At 43.3% G+C, this 19502-nt stretch overlaps 1 protein-coding gene across 1 annotated transcript in view; it reads left to right on the top strand.

Moving 5' to 3' along the window:
• Positions 1-11788, top strand: part of hcfc1b (host cell factor C1b) — a 65443-nt gene extending 53655 nt beyond the window's left edge. The window contains 6 exon segments of the mRNA XM_045696534.1: positions 1389-1817; positions 3380-3517; positions 4494-4679; positions 6244-6553; positions 8823-8886; positions 9984-11788. Coding sequence (XP_045552490.1) covers positions 1389-1817; positions 3380-3517; positions 4494-4679; positions 6244-6553; positions 8823-8886; positions 9984-10023 — 1167 coding nt within the window. The 3' untranslated portion in view covers positions 10024-11788.
• The last annotated feature ends 7714 nt before the right edge of the window (positions 11789-19502 follow it).

The following is a 19502-nucleotide window of genomic DNA, read 5'->3' as shown; positions in this document are numbered from 1 at the left end:
AAAAAGCTTTACGGGAAAAGCACACCATGCGATAATCGGAGTACAGCGCTCAGCCAGCAAAACAAGCCATACAGATACCCGCCATGTTGTGGAGTCAACAGAAGTCAGAAATGGCATTATAATTATTCACTTACCTTTGATCTTCATCGGAATGCACTCCCAGGAATCCCAGTTCCACAATAAATGTTCGTTTTTGTTTCGATAAAGTCCATATTTATGTCCAAATACCTCCTTTTTGTTTGCGCGTTCAGTTCACTCACTATTCCAAATGCAGAAGGCGCTTGCACTAAGTCCAGACGAAAAGTCAAAAAAGTTGCATTAGTTTGTAGAAACATGTCAAACGATGTATAGAATCAATCTTTAGGATGTTTTTATCATAAATCTTCAATAATTTTCCAACCGGACAATTCCTTTGTCTTCAGAAATGAAAAGGAACTCGGTTCGCTCTCACGGTGCGCATGACTGAGCTCATGCCATTTTTCCAGACACCTGATTCCAACGGCTCTTATTCTCTCCCCATTCACAGTAGAAGCATGAAACAACGTTCTAAAGACTGTTGACATCTAGTGGAAGCCTTAGGAAGTGCAATATGACCCCACAGACACTGTATATTGGATAGGCAATCACTTGAAAAACTACAAAACTCAGATTTCCCACTTCCGGGTTGGATTTTTCTCAGGTTTTTGCCTGCCATATGAGTTCTGTTATACTCACAGACATCATTCAAACAGTTTTAGAAACTTCAGAGTGGTTTCTATCCAAATCTACTAATAATATGCATATCCTAGCTTCTGGGCCTGAGTAGCAGGCAGTTTACTCTGGGCATCTTATTTATCCAAGCTACTCAATACTGCCCCCAGATCCCAAAGAAGTTAATTAAGTAGAAACCAGCATAAGAAGGGCTGTAGCAAGCTCCCAGTTAAGTAGAAACCAGTATAAGGACTATATAAAGCTCCCAATTGCATGTTTAGATTGACACTGGAGGAGAGGATACCGTTGTCAGAAAATGTCGTTTTTTGGGGGGGGATGGTAGAAAGTAACTTCAGATGGGGGGAAAAAATATGAACCAGTGATTCGTAAAGTTTTAATTGATTTTGAGACCGATGCATGTAACATTTGGGTCGGTTTGGGGAACCGGGGACCAATGCACTCATATTAAACATTTGAACCGGGGACCAATGCACTCATATTAAACATTTGAACCGGGGATCAATGCACTCATATTAAACATTTGAACTGGGGACCAATGCGTGTGGGTGAAGCGTTGCGTATTAAATCTATAAATCGATTGGTTTTGGTGTTCTCTCTTTTTCTTCTGTTTAGCACTTTGAACAGATTTTTTTTTTTTAAAGAAATGTGCTATATAAATGAAGTTTGATTTGACCCAGCCCACCGAGGGCCTGGCCCCAGCAGACAGCCTGAACGACCCAGCGTCAGAGAGTAACGGCCAGGAGCTGGCTGCAGCAGTGACCCAGGCTGTGGCCCGGCTAGCCCCGACCTGCACCATGGTGGTGACAAACCCGGCTAAGACTCAGCCCATGATGGTGGCCAGCCCGGCTAAGACTCAGCCCATGATGGTGGCCAGCCCGGCTAAGACTCAGCCCATGATGGTGGCCAGCCCGGCTAAGACTCAGCCCATGATGGTGGCCAGCCCGGCTAAGACTCAGCCCATGATGGTGGCCAGTCCGGCTAAGACTCAGCCCATGATGGTGGCCAGTCCGGCTAAGACTCAGCCCATGATGGTGGCCAGTCCGGCTAAGATGCAGGCAGCTGCGACCCTGGCAGAGGTGGCTAACGGCATAGAGTCTGCTGCAGGGGTGAGTGGACTGAACCTTGTCAGAATTTCTGTCATCTGTTGATTGATTGTTAGATGTCGCGAATTTATGTTCACCTCTTGAGATTTACTGTCTGAATAAATATAATATTTTGTCAAAAAATAAAATCTTTTTGACCCTATTTCCAGAGATAGATGTTAAAGGATGTTTATTACCTTGTTTTCTAATCCTCCAGATTATTACCTTGTCTTTTAATCCTCCAGATTATTACCTTGTCTTTTAATCCTCCAGATTATTACCTTGTTTTCTAATCCTCCAGATTATTACCTTGTCTTTTAATCCTCCAGATTATTACCTTGTCTTTTAATCCTCCAGATTATTACCTTGTTTTCTAATCCTCCAGATTATTACCTTGTCTTTTAATCCTACAGATTATTACCTTCTAATCCTACAGATTATTACCTTGTCTTTTAATCCTCCAGATTAGTACCTTCTAATCCTCCAGATTATTACCTTGTCTTTTAATCCTCCAGATTATTACCTTGTCTTTTAATCCTCCAGATTATTACCTTGTCTTTTAATCCTCCAGATTATTACCTTGTCTTTTAATCCTCCAGATTATTACCTTGTCTTTTAATCCTACAGATTATTACCTTGTCTTCTAATCCTACAGATTATTACCTTCTAATCCTCCAGATTATTACCTTCTAATCCTACAGATTATTACCTTGTCTTTTAATCCTCCAGATTATTACCTTGTCTTTTAATCCTCCAGATTATTACCTTCTAATCCTACAGATTATTACCTTGTCTTTTAATCCTCCAGATTATTACCTTGTCTTTTAATCCTCCAGATTATTACCTTGTCTTCTAATCCTACAGATTATTACCTTGTCTTTTAATCCTACAGATTATTACCTTCTAATCCTCCAGATTATTACCTTGTCTTTTAATCCTACAGATTATTACCTTGTCTTTTAATCCTACAGATTATTACCTTCTAATCCTACAGATTATTACCTTGTCTTTTAATCCTCCAGATTATTACCTTCTAATCCTACAGATTATTACCTTGTCTTTTAATCCTACAGATTATTACCTTGTCTTTTAATCCTCCAGATTATTACCTTGTCTTTTAATCCTACAGATTATTACCTTGTCTTTTAATCCTACAGATTATTACCTTGTCTTTTAATCCTACAGATTATTACCTTGTCTTTTAATCCTCCAGATTATTACCTTCTAATCCTACAGATTATTACCTTGTCTTTTAATCCTACAGATTATTACCTTGTCTTTTAATCCTACAGATTATTACCTTGTCTTTTAATCCTACAGATTATTACCTTGTCTTTTAATCCTCCAGATTATTACCTTGTCTTTTAATCCTCCAGATTATTACCTTGTCTTTTAATCCTACAGATTATTACCTTGTCTTTTAATCCTACAGATTATTACCTTGTCTTTTAATCCTCCAGATTATTACCTTGTCTTTTAATCCTCCAGATTATTACCTTGTCTTTTAATCCTCCAGATTATTACCTTGTTTTTTAATCCTCCAGATTATTACCTTGTCTTCTAATCCTCCCATATTGTTTATTTAGAGGCAAGGAGCTCCTCCTGCGGTGGCCAAAGCCCCGGTGAAGAAAGACAACCAGTGGTTTGACGTTGGCATCGTCAAGGTGACCAACACCGTGGTTACGCACTACTACCTGCCCACTGACGACCAAGCCACTGTCGACGTAAGACACGCCACACCACGCACACACCACACACACACACACACACTACCCGCTGATGACCAGGCCTCGGTCGATGTAAGACTCTATAAAGGCATCAGCATGCTTCAGTTTGGCTGGCGCCTGTGCTCGCATAATCCCTTAAAAGGACCTTGGCTTGAATTATTTGTATTTTTTTAAAGCGGCGATAGTACTGTTTGTCCATTTTGAGATGCCGTAACCTGTATACACTTCCTCAAAAATAATCTAAGATAACTCATCTGTCATTCATTTTGATGTTTTTGCAGAGGAGATCTTAGTCGTGATTTTACGTCGAACTAAGATATTTAGTGCAGTATTTCTCAATGAAATTTTTTTTGCATGAAAACGAGTCGTCTCTTGTTGAGTGACAACGACTTTATTGAAGAATCCCTACTGTTGACCAATCACTGACAAATGGGGCGTGGACTTCGCCTCCGAACTTCGGCTTGTCTCTCTCAAACATTTTTTGTGTGCCCGAACAGTCGGGAGAAGAGGGGAAAGAGAACTCGTCGAAGTCCAAAACAAACAAACTTCACAAAATGTTGCAATAATATATGCAAGAACTCTTCCAAACGGTTTCTGCTGGGAAGCATGCAGAGGCCTTATCAAGGCTACTGTTATTCTGAAGTCACACTAATGCCACCGTGGAATCTATGATGATACATTGGGTTTATATAGCGCTTTTCTAGGGCTCTTTCACATGCTCAGTCATCCTCTCCTTCTCAAAACACTCTGGAGGAAAACATCCAAGTCCCTTCTGACCTTCTCATCCAATATTTTAAGACAGAATGCGAAGAATCCATTGAGTTTGGTTTATTTAGCTTTCTGTTGGAGTTAAAGAATCAAGCATTTAGCTGCATCTTCGATAACATCTGCAAATCAGTGTACGCTACCAATTAACATGAATTTAATTTATTCACGTTGTGTGTGTGTGACTGAACTTGTCTTGTTCTTGTAGGATGACTCTGGGGCCATCCCGGACTACAGTCAGATGAAGAAGATGGAACTCCAGCCTGGGACGGCCTATAAATTCAGAGTGGCCGGGATCAACACTTGTGGCCGGGGGAACTTCTCAGAGGTCTCAGCCTTCAAGACCTGTCTACCAGGCTTCCCCGGAGCTCCTTGTGCTATCAAGATCAGCAAGGTAACACATTTGCATTTTTACACAACTCTAAAATGTAATGTGCAGATTTGTCACACAACACAATGCCACAGATGTCAATTGGCACGCTGACTGCAGGAATGTTCACCAGGGCTGTTGCCAGAGAATTGAATGTTCATTTCTCTACCATAAGCCGCCTCCAACGTCGTTTTAGAGAATTCGGCAGTACGTCCAACCGGCCTCACAACCGCAGACCACGTGTAACCACGGCAACCCAAGGACCTCCGCATCTGGCTTCTTCACCAGCGGGAATCGTCTTGAGACCAGATACCCCAGACAGTGGATGAAACTGGGGGGTTTTGCACAACTAAAGAATTTCTGCACAAACTGTCAGGAACCGTCTCAGGGAAGCTCATCTGCGTTGCTCGTCGTCCTCACCAGGGTCTCGACCTGACTGCAGTTCGGCGTCGTAACCGACTTCAGTGGTCAAATGGTTCACCTCCGATGGCCACTGGCACGCTGGAGAAGTGTGCTCTTCACGGATGAATCCCGGTTTCAACTGTACCAGGAAGATGTCGTGGTGTGAACAGGTCCGCGAGACCCCGAACCGACCCAAATGTTACATGAGGGCGAGCGGTTTGCTGAACAGAGTGCCCCATGGTGGGGGTGGGGTTTATGGTATGGGGCAGGCATAAGCTACGGAACAACAAACACAATTGTATTTTATCAATGGCAATTTGAATGCACAGAGATACCGTGATGAGATCCTGAGGCCCATTGTCGTGCCATTCATCCGCCACCATCACCTCATGTTTCAGCATGATAATGCACACGGCCCCATGTCGCAAGGATCTGTACACAATTCCTGGAAGCTGAAAATGTCCCAGTTCTTCCATGGCCTGCATACTCACCAGACATGTCACACATTGAGCATGTTTGGGATGCTCTGGATCGACAGTGTGTTCCAGTTCCCGCCCAATATCCAGTAACGTCGCACAGCCATTGAAGAGGAGCGTGACGACATTCCACAGAACACAATCAACAGCCTGATTAACTCCATGTGAAGGAGATGTGTCGCGCTGCATGAGGCAAATGGTCACACCAGATACTGACTGGTTTTCTGATCCACGCCTCTACCTTTTTTTAAGGTATCTGTGAGCAACAGATGCATATCTGTATTCCCAGTCATGTGAAATCCATAGATTAGGGCCTAATGCATTTATTTAAATTGACTGATTTCCTTATCTGAACTGTAAATCTTTCAAGTTGTTGCGTTTTTATATTTTTGTTCAGTGTAATTTATTTAACCACGAAAGTTCTTTTTAAAATAAAAAACATATTTTTGAACGTCCTTTGCCCAGGGAGCGTTATTTCTAATTTGAATGTTTTATTTAGTTTCCTTTGAATTTGTGTTCATAGCTCAAAACACGCCACGTCAGAGATCAGTAATGTTACATTTATCTCACTGGAGTTTTAAAAGTTTCTCTCCCTTCCCCCTCCTCTCTCTCTCTCTCTCCTCTCTCCTCTCCTCTCCTCTCCTCTCTTCTCTTCTCTCTCTCCCCACTCCCCTCTCTCTCTCTCTCCCCACTTCCCTCTCTCCCCTCAGAGCCCAGACGGAGCCCACCTGACCTGGGAGCCTCCGTCCGTCACATCTGGTAAGATCATCGAGTACTCGGTGTACCTGGCCATCCAGAGCGCCCAGAGCGGGGAGCAGGCCAAGCCCACTACCACCACCACCCCAGCCCAGCTGGCTTTCATGCGGGTGTTCTGTGGGCCCAACCCTTCCTGTCTGGTGCAGTCGTCCAGCCTCTCCAACGCGCACATAGACTACACCACAAAGCCTGCCATCATCTTCCGCATCGCAGCCCGCAACGAGAAAGGATACGGCCCTGCCACGCAGGTCAGGTGGCTCCAAGGTACGCTACGCTACGCTAAGCTAACCCTGCTTTCCTCTGTCTCTAAGCTGGTAGAATTATGTCACTAATTCCTTATTGTGTTTTTGTATTTTGTGCTGCTCTTAAGTGAAACATCCCATTGATCTGAAAGGGAATTAATTCCCTGTATAAATAAATACATATAAATAAAAGTTGATATTCTATTATACCAGAGGACTCTGGATATTTATGATGGAATAAAATCCAAACTTGACTTGTGTTGACCTTTTTTGATGAATTGAAATGAAGATTGATGGACTCCATAGCAACGACCAATACTTCATGATGCTCTTTCGTTTAAAAATAAAAAGCCACCTTTAGTCTTTGACAAAACGATTAGTTTTTAAAGCGCCTTTTGAGTTTCTCGTTGTAATGAGAAGTGCTATAATGTATTATTACGATCCTATGTCCTCTCCCTGTAGAGTTAGGGAAAGATGAGGTGAGGTTTTGAGTTTCTCGTTGTAATGAGAAGTGCTATAATGTATTATTACGATCCTATGTCCTCTCCCTGTAGAGGTAGGGAAAGATGAGGTGAGGTTTTACAAGGTTTTACATTTACATTTTAGTCATTTAGCAGACGCTCTTATCCAGAGCGACTTACAAATTGGTGGATTCACCTTATGATATCCAGTGGAACAACCACTTTACAATAGTGCATCTAAATCTTTTAAGGGGGGGTTAGAAGGATTACTTTATCCTATCCCAGGTATTCCTTGAAGAGGTGGGGTTTCAGGTGTCTCCGGAAGGTGGTGATTGACTCCGCTGTCCTGGCGTCGTGAGGGAGCTTGTTCCACCATTGGGGTGCCAGAGCAGCGAACAGTTTTTACTGGGCTGAGCGGGAACTGTGCTTCCTCAGAGGTAGGGGGCCAGCAGGCCAGAGGTGGATGAACGGAGTGCCCTTGTTTGGGTGTAGGGCCTGATCAGAGCCTGAAGGTATGGAGGTGCCGTTCCCCTCACAGCTCCGTAGGCAAGCACCATGGTCTTGTAGCGGATGCGAGCTTCAACTGGAAGCCAGTGGAGAGAGCGGAGGAGCGGGGTGACGTGAGACAACTTGGGAAGGTTGAACACCAGACGGGCTGCGGCGTTCTGGATGAGTTGTAGGGGTTTAATGGCACAGGCAGGGAGCCCAGCCAACAGCGAGTTGCAATAATCCAGACGGGAGATGACAAGTGCCTGGATTAGGACCTGCGCCGCTTCCTGTGTGAGGCAGGGTCGTACTCTGCGAATGTTGTAGAGCATGAACCTACAGGATCGGGTCACCGCCTTGATGTTAGTGGAGAACGACAGGGTGTTGTCCAGGGTCACGCCAAGGCTCTTAGCACTCTGGGAGGAGGACACAAGGGAGTTGTCAACCGTGATGGCGAGATCATGGAACGGGCAGTCCTTCCCCGGGAGGAAGAGCAGCTCCGTCTTGCCGAGGTTCAGCTTGAGGTGGTGATCCGTCATCCACACTGATATGTCTGCCAGACATGCAGAGATGCGATTCGCCACCTGGTTGTCAGAAGGGGGAAAGGAGAAGATTAATTGTGTGTCATCTGCATAGCAATGATATGAGAGACCATGTGAGGATATGACAGAGCCAAGTGACTTGGTGTATAGTGAGAATAGGAGTGGGCCAAGAACAGAGCCCTGGGGGACACCAGTGGTGAGAGCACGTGGTGCGGAGACAGATTCTCGCCACGCCACCTGGTAGGAGCGACCTGTCAGGTAGGACGCAATCCAAGCGTGCGCGGTGCCGGAGATGCCCAGCTCGGAGAGGGTGGAGAGGAGGATCTGATGGTTCACGGTATCAAAGGCAGCAGATAGGTCTAGAAGGATGAGAGCAGAGGAGAGAGAGTTAGCTTTAGCAGTGCGGAGAGCCTCCGTGACACAGAGAAGAGCAGTCTCAGTTGAATGCCCAGTCTTGAAACCTGACTGATTAGGATCAAGAAGGTCATTCTGAGAGAGATAGCAAGAGAGCTGGCCAAGGACGGCGCGTTCAAGAGTTTTGGAGAGAAAGGAAAGAAGGGATACTGGTCTGTAGTTGTTGACATCGGAGGGATCGAGTGTAGGTTTTTTCAGAAGGGGTGCAACTCTCGCTCTCTTGAAGACGGAGTTTCTCGTTTCTCGTTGTAATGAGAAGTGCTATAATGTATTATTACGATCCTATGTCCTCTCCCTGTAGAGGTAGGGAAAGATGAGGTGAGGTTTTGAGTTTCTCGTTGTAATGAGAAGTGCTATAATGTATTAATCCTATGTCCTCTCCCTGTAGAGGTAGGGAAAGATGGCGTCGCAGCTAAGCCTACTGCCAAGAGACCAGGCTCCTCGCCTGACATGTGAGTACCATTCATCCCCCTCACTCTCACTCTCCCCCTCCCTGTCTCTCCATCTCTCACCCCTCTCTCACCCCTCTCACTCTCTCTCCCTGTCTCTCTCCCTGTCTCTCTCCCTGTCTCTCTCCCTGTCTCTCTCCCTGTCTCTCTCCCTGTCTCTCTCCCTGTCTCTCTCCCTGTCTCGCTCACTCTCCCTGTCTCGCTCACTCTCCCTGTCTCGCTCACTCTCCCTGTCTCGCTCACTCTCCCTGTCTCGCTCACTCTCCCTTCCTCCCTGTCTCTCCCTGTCTCTCTACTCTCCCTGTCTCGCTCACTCTCCCTGTCTCTCTCTCTCCCTGTCTCGCTCTCTCTCTCTCTCCCTGTCTCGCTACTCTCTCTCTCTCACTCTCCCTGTCTCTCTCTCACTCTCCCTGTCTCTCTCTCTCTCTCTCTCCCTGTCTCTCTCTCTCCCTGTCTCTCTCTCTCTCCCTGTCTCTCTCTCTCTCCCTGTCTCTCTCTCTCTCCCTGTCTCTCTCTCTCTCTCTCCCTGTCTCTCTCTCTCTCCCTGTCTCTCTTCATCCACATGAAATAATAGGTTATTTAACTATACATTCAAAAAAAAAAAATGCTATGAATTTATTTGAGAAATGCGAAAGTATTTGAACAAAGTAGTCAGTTGTGATCAAGCCCAGTCACCCCTCTGTCATAATTCTTAACTTTACGCTCCACTCAAAAACGATATTTTGGTATTTGTTTAATTAGTCCGCTGTGGATGCAGTCCCAAAACGCTTTGCATGTCAGCAATTAACTTTTCAGATATCCAGGGGGGGGGTAATCTAGCCGGTACGATGCGTTTTGCGTCATACCGGCTGTATTTCTACCCGAGTTTCTGATCAAGATCTTAGATAAACATGAAATGACCTCGGGAATCGATACAACATCAACTCAGATGCACACAAAAACCAAACAATATAACATTCAACATGGGTGAGCCTTAAACTCTCAACTTTATTCTCCTCTCGACTCTCAGTCCGACTCTTAACCCCGACTCATGACTCTTAACCCTGCAGCCCCCCCCTGTCTATGTTCATCTGTTGAATCATTTTGTTTCTGTCCTTTAGGAAAGCTACTGGTCCAAAGAAGGCCAGATCAGACCAGTAAAAGGGGTTTCCTTCTTCTCCTCTTGTTTTCCATGATGACTATGACTGAACTGAATACAACACCTTCCTACTGAATACAACACCCCAGCCTCAACCAGCCCCCTCACCAACTATCTACAATATCCTTGCCTCAACCTCAGTCCCCCAAACCTGGACCCAGAGCGGTCCCCCAAACCTGGACCCAAACTACCCATCATTCACAAAACGGCCGCAAGGGAAAAACCCATTTGAAAATAATCCCAGAACCCTGCCCTCATCACTGGAGGTTGTGGTGCCAAGGACACCGTGTTTCAACTTCTTTATTGGTTTATTACTGATCTTCTGTTAAAACGGTTGAAAGCACATAATTACATTTCTCTTGCTTTTTTTTTCTTTTATGATTTTCGGTGAAATCAAAAAAAATACGAGAAAAAAAAAACTGTTGAGTCCGCTTTAACTGTAGTTGCTAGCTAGTTCTTTAGTCTCTATCCCATGCTTTCCCCCACTCCCGGGTTTATCAACACGAGCAATACACAGCACAAATAGCTGTGTATGTCCTATGTCATTTTGCTCGTCGGTCGATTGGTCACATTTAGAAGGATCCGGATGGTTGGAACAGAAGAACACAGCATCATAACGTTGTCACGGGGGCCGGGGGGGGGGAGAAAAACACAGCGATGGGAAAACAGACAGCACTTGGGGAGGACAAAGTGTTTCTCCATTTTGAAGGGGAATCATCGTCATCGTCAACCGATTTTAAGACTCTGTATTTGTCCTGGCTTTCGTCTTGCTTTGTGACATCACTGTGTTCATTCGTACCCACGTCACAGGAAGTGTTTTTGATGTAGGTTTAGGAGACTAGAGAATAAAGTAGTCTGTTTCCTTTTCATTGGAGGATGCGTGGACACTGACTGACTGACTGACTGACTGACTGACTGACTGACTGACTGACTGAGCCAGGGTGAAAAGTACAATGGTTTTTCACAGCCCTATTTCGACAGGTAATTTGACACTTATTTCAGAATTGGTGGTCTAATGAAGCGTTAAATAAAGGACTTTTTTTTTTTTGTACTTGCTCTGCTGCGGAAGATGAACGAACAGAACGTAAGATTTGACTAAAAGAAAGAGGCGAGTGGATGTTTTTTTAGTTTTTTTTTTTACTTTCAGTTTTTTTTTTTATGTTTTATTAAAGGAATTGATTTGCAGAAGAAAAGCTCATTTTCCACCTGTCCTCCTCCTCCTCGTCTCGACCTGTTGATAGTCCATAGAATGCATTTGTTGACATCTTATGGCATTTAGAAGGTTATTTTTCCAAACCTTGTTTTTAGAGTTCTGAGAATTAACTGGGATATTTTCTGCCCCCCAAAAATGCGGACAAACTGTTGATATTGATAACCATTCACATTACTTTTGGTGTATTGTTGTTGTTTATTATTATTATTATTATTATTATTCTTTGCTTTACATATGTTTAGGTATGCAAGTGTGTGTAATGTGACAAATGTTTTCCATGTAGTTGGCATGCATGTCTTTTTGAACAGAGCATTTTATTTACCTAGAGGTGGGAAATGTTCGTTATGAAGAATGATTGAATGATGCAGACAGGGTTTGAGCTCAGTTGTAAATTAGTTCCTTCCTTCACGTAGCAAGTAAAGTAAAAAAGTAAAAAAAAAAAAAAAAAATACTTTTTTAATAATTATCTGTAACAAAAATGTTTTTACATGTTTGTCATCTCGGTTGCTGTATGTCTTGATATATATAAAAAAAAAAAAAATTGAAAAACGAAATGCCTTGTCTCCCTGCTCAGTAATGTCTTGTCTCCTCCAGTGGTGGAAAAAGTACCCAATTGTCATACTTGAGTAAAAGTAAAGATACCTTAGTATAAAATGACTCAAGTGAAAGTTACCCAATAAAATCCTACTTTAGTAAAGGTCAAAAAGTATTTGGGTTTTTAAATATACTTAAGTATTAAAAGTGAATATAATTGCAAAAATATACTTAAGTATCAAAAGTTAAAGTAAATGTATAAATCATTTCAAATTCCTTATATTAAGAAAACCAGACAGCACGATGTTCTTGTTTGTTTAATTTAATGATAGCCAGGGGGACACTCCAACACTCAGACATCATTTACAGATAGCCAGGGGAACACTCCAACACTCAGACATCATTTACAGATAGCCAGGGGAACACTCCAACACTCAGACATCATTTACAGATAGCCAGGGGAACACTCCAACACTCAGACATCATTACAGATAGCCAGGGGGACACTCCAACACTCAGACATCATTTACAGATAGCCAGGGGAACACTCCAACACTCAGACATCATTTACAGATAGCCAGGGGGACACTCCAACACTCAGACATCATTTACAGATAGCCAGGGGGACACTCCAACACTCAGACATCTTTACAGATAGCCAGGGGGACACTCAGACATCTTTACAGATAGCCAGGGGGACACTCCAACACTCAGACATCATTTACAGATAGCCAGGGGAACACTCCAACACTCAGACATCATTTACAGATAGCCAGGGACACACTCCAACACTCAGACATCATTACAGATAGCCAGGGGAACACTCCAACACTCAGACATCATTTACAGATAGCCAGGGGAACACTCCAACACTCAGACATCTTTACAGATAGCCAGGGGGACACTCCAACACTCAGACATCTTTACAGATAGCCAGGGGAACACTCCAACACTCAGACATCATTTACAGATAGCCAGGGGGACACTCCAACACTCAGACATCTTTACAGATAGCCAGGGGGACACTCCAACACTCAGACATCATTACAGATAGCCAGGGGTACACTCCAACACTAAGACATCATTTACAGATATCCAGGGGGACACTCCAACACTAAGACATCATTTACAGATATCCAGGGGCACACTCCAACACTCAGACATCATTTACAGATAGCCGGGGGCACACTCCAACACTCAGACATCTTTACAGATAGCCAGGGGGACACTCCAACACTAAGACATCATTTACAGATAGCCAGGGGAACACTCCAACACTCAGACATCTTTACAGATAGCCAGGGGAACACTCCAACACTCAAACATCTTTACAGATAGCCAGGGGGACACTCCAACACTCAGACATCTTTACAGATAGCCAGGGGCACACTCCAACACTCAGACATCATTTACAGATAGCCAGGGGAACACTCCAACACTCAGACATCATTTACAGATAGCCAGGGGGACACTCCAACACTCAGACATCATTTACAAACAAAGCATTTGTGTTTAGTGAGTCCTTCAGATCAGAGGCAGTAGGGGTGACCAGGGATGTTCTCTGTTTAGTGAGTCCTCCAGATCAGAGGCAGTAGGGATGACCAGGGATGTTCTCTGTTTAGTGAGTCCACCAGATCAGAGGCAGTAGAGATGACCAGGGATGTTCTCTGTTTAGTGAGTCCTCCAGATCAGAGGCAGTAGGGATGACCAGGGATGTTCTCTGTTTAGTGAGTCCTCCAGATCAGAGGCAGTAGGGATGACCAGGGATGTTCTCTGTTTAGTGAGTCCTCCAGATCAGAGGCAGTAGGGATGACCAGGGATGTTCTCTGTTTAGTGAGTCCTCCAGATCAGAGGCAGTAGGGACGACCAGGGATGTTCTCTGTTTAGTGAGTCCTCCAGATCAGAGGCAGTAGAGATGACCAGGGATGTTCTCTTTAAGTGGTTGAATAAGACAGTTTTCCTCTCCTGCTAAGCATCCAAAATGTAACGAGTACTTTTGGGTGTCGTGGGAAATGTATTGAGTAGAAAATACATAATTTTCTTTAGGAATGTAGTGAAGTAAAAGTTGTCAAAAATATAAATAGTTTAGTACAGATACCCCCAAAAACTACTTAAGTACTTTACACTACTGCTTGTCTCCCTGCTCAATAATGTCTTGGTGTTATGTTTTTCCTCTGACTATATAGTAGAACAGCCAACCTGGAAAAAGTAGTATTTTTTGGTTGTTGCTGGTTGTTACAGGCTGGTCAAACAATGACTGGGTGAAGAGAAGTATGGAGATAAACAAAAAAATTGTATGAAATGTATGCATTCACTACTGTAAGTCGCTCTGGATAAGAGCGTCTGCTAAATGACTAAAAATGTCAAATGTAAATGTGATAAAGTTAAGCCCGGATGTCACGTAAAATGATGATTTATAAGGCCATTTTCAAGGGATTATTACTATTTCAAGGTTAAAATGGGCATAATACAAATTATAGTAAATTTAGGATAAATATCCTTAACCTTTTTAAACTTAAAACAGTTGGATTATCAAACAAACACAAACTATGGAATGGATGCGGGGTTTTTTTTTTTTAAAGTTTAAAAGAGTAATAACTGAATGAAAAGATATGCAAATATACAGAAAATACAAAAAATAGGTTGTACAGTTATACGGTTGTGGACCTTACCGGGATGATGTACTGTAGAACCTGTCGATACTGCGGGAGACTCCACTGAACCAGAAGAACTTTTAGTCTGACTCTCTGGGACAGAGATATTGTCATTTTTAAGCGGTAAAATATACAAATAACAGCCAAATAGGAGAGAAACAGATTTGGAACAAATTCAGTGAACCAATGGACTATACAATCATACATACTTAGACTATGGGGACTATACAATCATACATACTTAGACTATGGGGACTATACAATCATACATACTTAGACTATGGGGACTATACAATCAGACATACTTAGACTATGGGGACTATACAATCATACATACTTAGACTATGGGGACTATACAATCATACATACTTAGACTATGGGGACTATACAATCATACATACTTAGACTATGGGGACTATACAATCATACATACTTAGACTATGGGGACTATACAATCATACATACTTAGACTATGGGGACTATACAATCATACATACTTAGACTATGGGGACTATACAATCAATACATACTTAGACTATGGGGACTATATAATCAGACATACTGTACATACTTAGACTATGGCATAAACATTTATAGTTGATTTTGGCATTCTTAAAGCCATATACACTTGTTCCATCATTTTGGTCAAACTTGGGCATTAGCAAACAAAAATAATTTTCTCTGTATGCAGTTGGAGGGTGGAAGTTTACATACACTTAGGTTGGAGTTATTAAAACTCGTTTTTCAACCACTCCACAAATTTCTTGTTAACAAATTATAGTTTTGGCAAGTCGGTTAGGACATCTACTTTGTTAATGACACGAGTAATTTTTCCAACAATTGTTTACAGACAGATTATTTCACTTATAATTCACTGTATCATAATTCCATTGGGTCTGAAGTTTACATACACTAAGTTGACTCTGCCTTTAAACCGCTTGGAAAATTCCAGAAAATGATGTCATGGCTTTAGAAGCTTCTGATAGGCTAATTGACATCATTTGAGTCAATTGGAGGTGTACCTGTGGATGTATTTCAAGGCCTACCTTCAAACTCGGTGCCTCTTTGCTTGGCATCATGGGAAAATCAAAAGAAATCAGCCAAGACCTCACAAAGACCTCCACAAGTCTGGTTCATCTTTGGGAGCAATTTCCAAATGCCTGAAGGTACCACATTCATCTGTACAAACAATAGTATGCAAGTATAAACACCATGGGACCACGCATCCGTCATACCGCTCAGGAAGGAGACGTATTCTGTCTCCTAGAGATGAACGTACTTTGGTGTGAAAAGTGCAAATCAATCCCAGAACAACAGCAAAGGACCTTGTGAAGATGCTGGAGGAAACAGGTACAAAAGTATCTATATCCACAGTAAAACGAGTCCTATATCGACATAACCTGAAAGGCCGCTCAGCAAGGAAGAAGCCACTGCTCCAAAACGGCCATAAAAAAGCCAGACTACGGTTTGCAACTGCACATGGGGACAAAGATCGTACTTTTTGGAGAAATGTCCTCTGGTCTGATGTAACAAAAATAGAACTGTTTGGCCATAATGACCATCGTTATGTTTGGAGGAAAAAGGGGGACGCTTGCAAGTCGAAGAACACCATCCCAACCGTGAAGCATGGGGGTGGCAGCATCATGTTGTGGGGGTGCTTTGCTGCAGGAGGGACTGGTGCACTTCAAAAAATAGATGGCATCATGAGGATGGAAAATTATGTGGATATATTGAAGTAACATCTCAAGACATCAGTCAAGAGGTTAAAGCTTGGTCGCAAATGGGTCTTCCAAATGGACAATGGCCCCAAGCATACTTCCAAAGTTATGGCTTAAGGACAACACAGTCAAGGTATTGGAGTGGCCATCACAAAGCCCTGACCTCAATCCCATAGAAATTTGTGGGCAGAACTGAAAAAGCGTGTGTGAGCAAAGAGGCCTACAAACCTGACTCGGTTACACCAGCTCTGTCAGGAGGAATGGGCCAAAATTCACCCAACTTATTGTGGGAAGCTTGTGGAAGGCTACCCCAAACATTTGACCCAAGTTAAGCAATTTAAAGGCAATGCTACCAAATACTAATTGAGTGTATGTAAACTTCTGACCCACTGGGAATGTGATGACAAAAATAAAAGCTGAAATAAATCATTCTCTCTACTATTATTCTGACATTTCACATTCTTAAAATAAAGTGGGGATCCTAACTGACCTAAGACAGGGAATTTTTGCTAGGTGCACCTGTGTAAGGATCGGACATCCTGGGGCAGTGATATTGGGACTGAGGGGTTAAGTGTAACTAACATCCGAAAATATACTTAAATATACATATTTGGAAAATGACATGACAATGAATTGGAGATTTGATGTTGATAATGACAAATACATAGACTTTCTAAAGCATTAGAGGCCCTCTGTGTTGAGGTATTCTAGTTGTCTGAGGAGAATTCAGCCACCATTTAAAGTTTGTCATGAAGAAAACACTTAATCCAAGAAAAATCTGTTATTCTATACTGAACAAAAATATAAACACATGTTAAATAAAAGATCCCAGAAATGTTCCATACACACATAAAGCTATTTTCTCTCAAATTGTGTGTACAAATTTGTTTACATCCCTTCGTGAGCATTTTTCCTTTGCCAATATAATCCATCCACCTGACAAAAGCTGATTAAACAGCATGATTATTACACAGGTGCACCTTGTGCTGGGGGACAATAAAAGGCCACTCTAAAATGTGCAGTTTTGTCACACAACACAATGCCACAGATGTCTCAAGTTTTGAAGGAGCGTGCAATTGGCACGCTGACTGCAGAAATGTTCACCAGAGCTGTTGCCAGAGAATTGAATGTTCATTTCTCTACCATAAGCCACCACCAACGTCGTTTTAGAGAATTTGGCAGTACGTCCAACCGGCCTCACAACCCGCAAGTCAACATGATTCCATAATAGTTCATGTCAAACGGCAATCAAACATGTCACCAGAATAAGACCTTTGGTATTTATTGTAAAGGAGCATTAAGGTTTTTATTTTATCATTGTTTAACTAGGCAAGTCAGTTAAGAACAAATTCGTATTTACAATGACGGCCTAGGAACAGTGGGTTAACTGCCTTGTTCAGAGACAGAACGACAGATTTTTACCTTGTCAGCTCAGGGATTCAATCTAGCAACCTTTCGGTTACTTGCCCGACGCTCTCACCGCTAGGTTACCTGCCGATCACCTGCCAATGTACTTTCACCACCCTGTGAAGTTGATAATTTCTTTAATCTGTAACCTAATAAACTGTATAGTTAAGTTATAGTGGGAGGATCACGTACTGTGTCATCGTGCGATGAACTGTCATTGGTCTATTATAATCAGATCACATTGTGACGTCATGATGTGGGCCAAAAGTTCCATCCCACCTGAACAGGCTGAAATTCCAGTCATTTGTTTTCAAACAGCTTTTACACAAAAAAGGGCATTTTCATAATTTTCACAATTTCAGAGTGTTATTTCAGAGTGTTATTTCAGAGTGTTATTTCAGAGTGTTATTTCGATCTCAAACTAGGGCTGGGCGATACCAGTATCGCAAATTACGTTTTTAACTGCACTGCCCGTGTGGCTCAGTTGGTAGAGTATGATGTTTGCAACGCCAGGGTTGTGGGTTCAATTCCCACGGGGGACCAGTGCGGAAAAAGAAAATGTATGAATTGTATGCATTCACTACTGTAAGTAGCTGTGGATAAGAGTGTCTGCTAAATGGTTAAAATGTTAACATTTGCCAGACTGACTGACTGAGCTACCACAATACCCATGGCCTGTCCAGAAACAACCCCTAGCCCCTACTGTCCAGAAACAACCCCCAGCCCCTACTGTCCAGAAACAACCCCTAGCCCCTACTGTCCAGAAACAACCCCTAGCCCCTACTGTCCAGAAACAACCCCCATCCCCTACTGTCCAGAAACAACCCCTAGCCCCTACTGTCCAGAGTCTAGACACTCTGGGATTGATGGGTGGTGACATGGTGAGAGCTCCACCTCACCCTCTGATAGGCTTGGTGGAATTTTACTTTACACCTGTCCAATTCTCAGATCTAAGGGGTAGGGTAATAGGGGTTGTTTATGGACAGGACCCCACAACTCTCTGAGATCTAAGGGGTAGGGGGATAGGGGTTGCTTCTGGACAGGACCCCACAACTCTCTAAGATCTAAAAGGTAGCGGATAGGGGTTGCTTCTGGACAGGACCCCACAACTCTCTGAGATCTAAGGGGTAGGGGATAGGGGTTGCTTCTGGACAGGACCCCACAACTCTCTGAGATCTAAGGGGTAGGGGATAGGGGTTGCTTCTGGACAGGACCCCACAACTCTCTGAGATCTAAGGGGTAGGGGGGATAGGGGTTGCTTCTACACAGGACCCCACAACTCTCTGAGATATAAGGGGTAGGGTAATAGGGGTTGCTTCTACACAGGACCCCACAACTCTCTGAGACCTAAGGGGGTAGGGGAATAGGGGTTGTTTCTGGACAGGACCCCACAACTCTCTGAGATCTAAGGGGTAGGGGAATAGGGATTGCTTCTGGACAGGACCCCACAACTCTCTGAGACCTAAGGGGTAGGGGGAATAGGGGTTGTTTCTGGACAGGACCCCACAACTCTCTGAGATATAAGGGGTAGGGGAATAGGGATTGCTTCTGGACAACACCCCACAACTCTCTGAGACCTAAGGGGTAGGGGGAATAGGGGTTGTTTCTGGACAGGACCCCACAACTCTCTGAGATCTAAGGGGTAGGGGAATAGGGGTTGTTTCTGGACAGGACCCCACAACTCTCTGAGATCTAAGGGGTAGGGGAATAGGGGTTGTTTCTGGACAGGACCCAACAACTCTCTAGGTGTGGGGTTGACCTACATCACAACTTCATTCCAGCTCGTTAGATGTGTAACCACTGACTAACTATAGCTAGGACATATATCTAGTCTAACAATAGATACTGTTGTTTTGGCTGTATGGCACCATTGAATAAGATAACCAATGATTAGTTAGGTGGCTAAGCTATATCAGTTGGCTAACCATTTACAGTAAAAGCAGTTCATCAATAAG

The sequence above is a fragment of the Salmo salar genome, chromosome ssa15, assembly GCF_905237065.1.
Source record: "Salmo salar chromosome ssa15, Ssal_v3.1, whole genome shotgun sequence".
Classification (NCBI taxonomy): domain Eukaryota; kingdom Metazoa; phylum Chordata; class Actinopteri; order Salmoniformes; family Salmonidae; genus Salmo; species Salmo salar.
The sequence above is the reverse complement of the archived record's forward strand: the minus strand, read 5'-3'. Positions and strand labels throughout refer to the sequence as shown.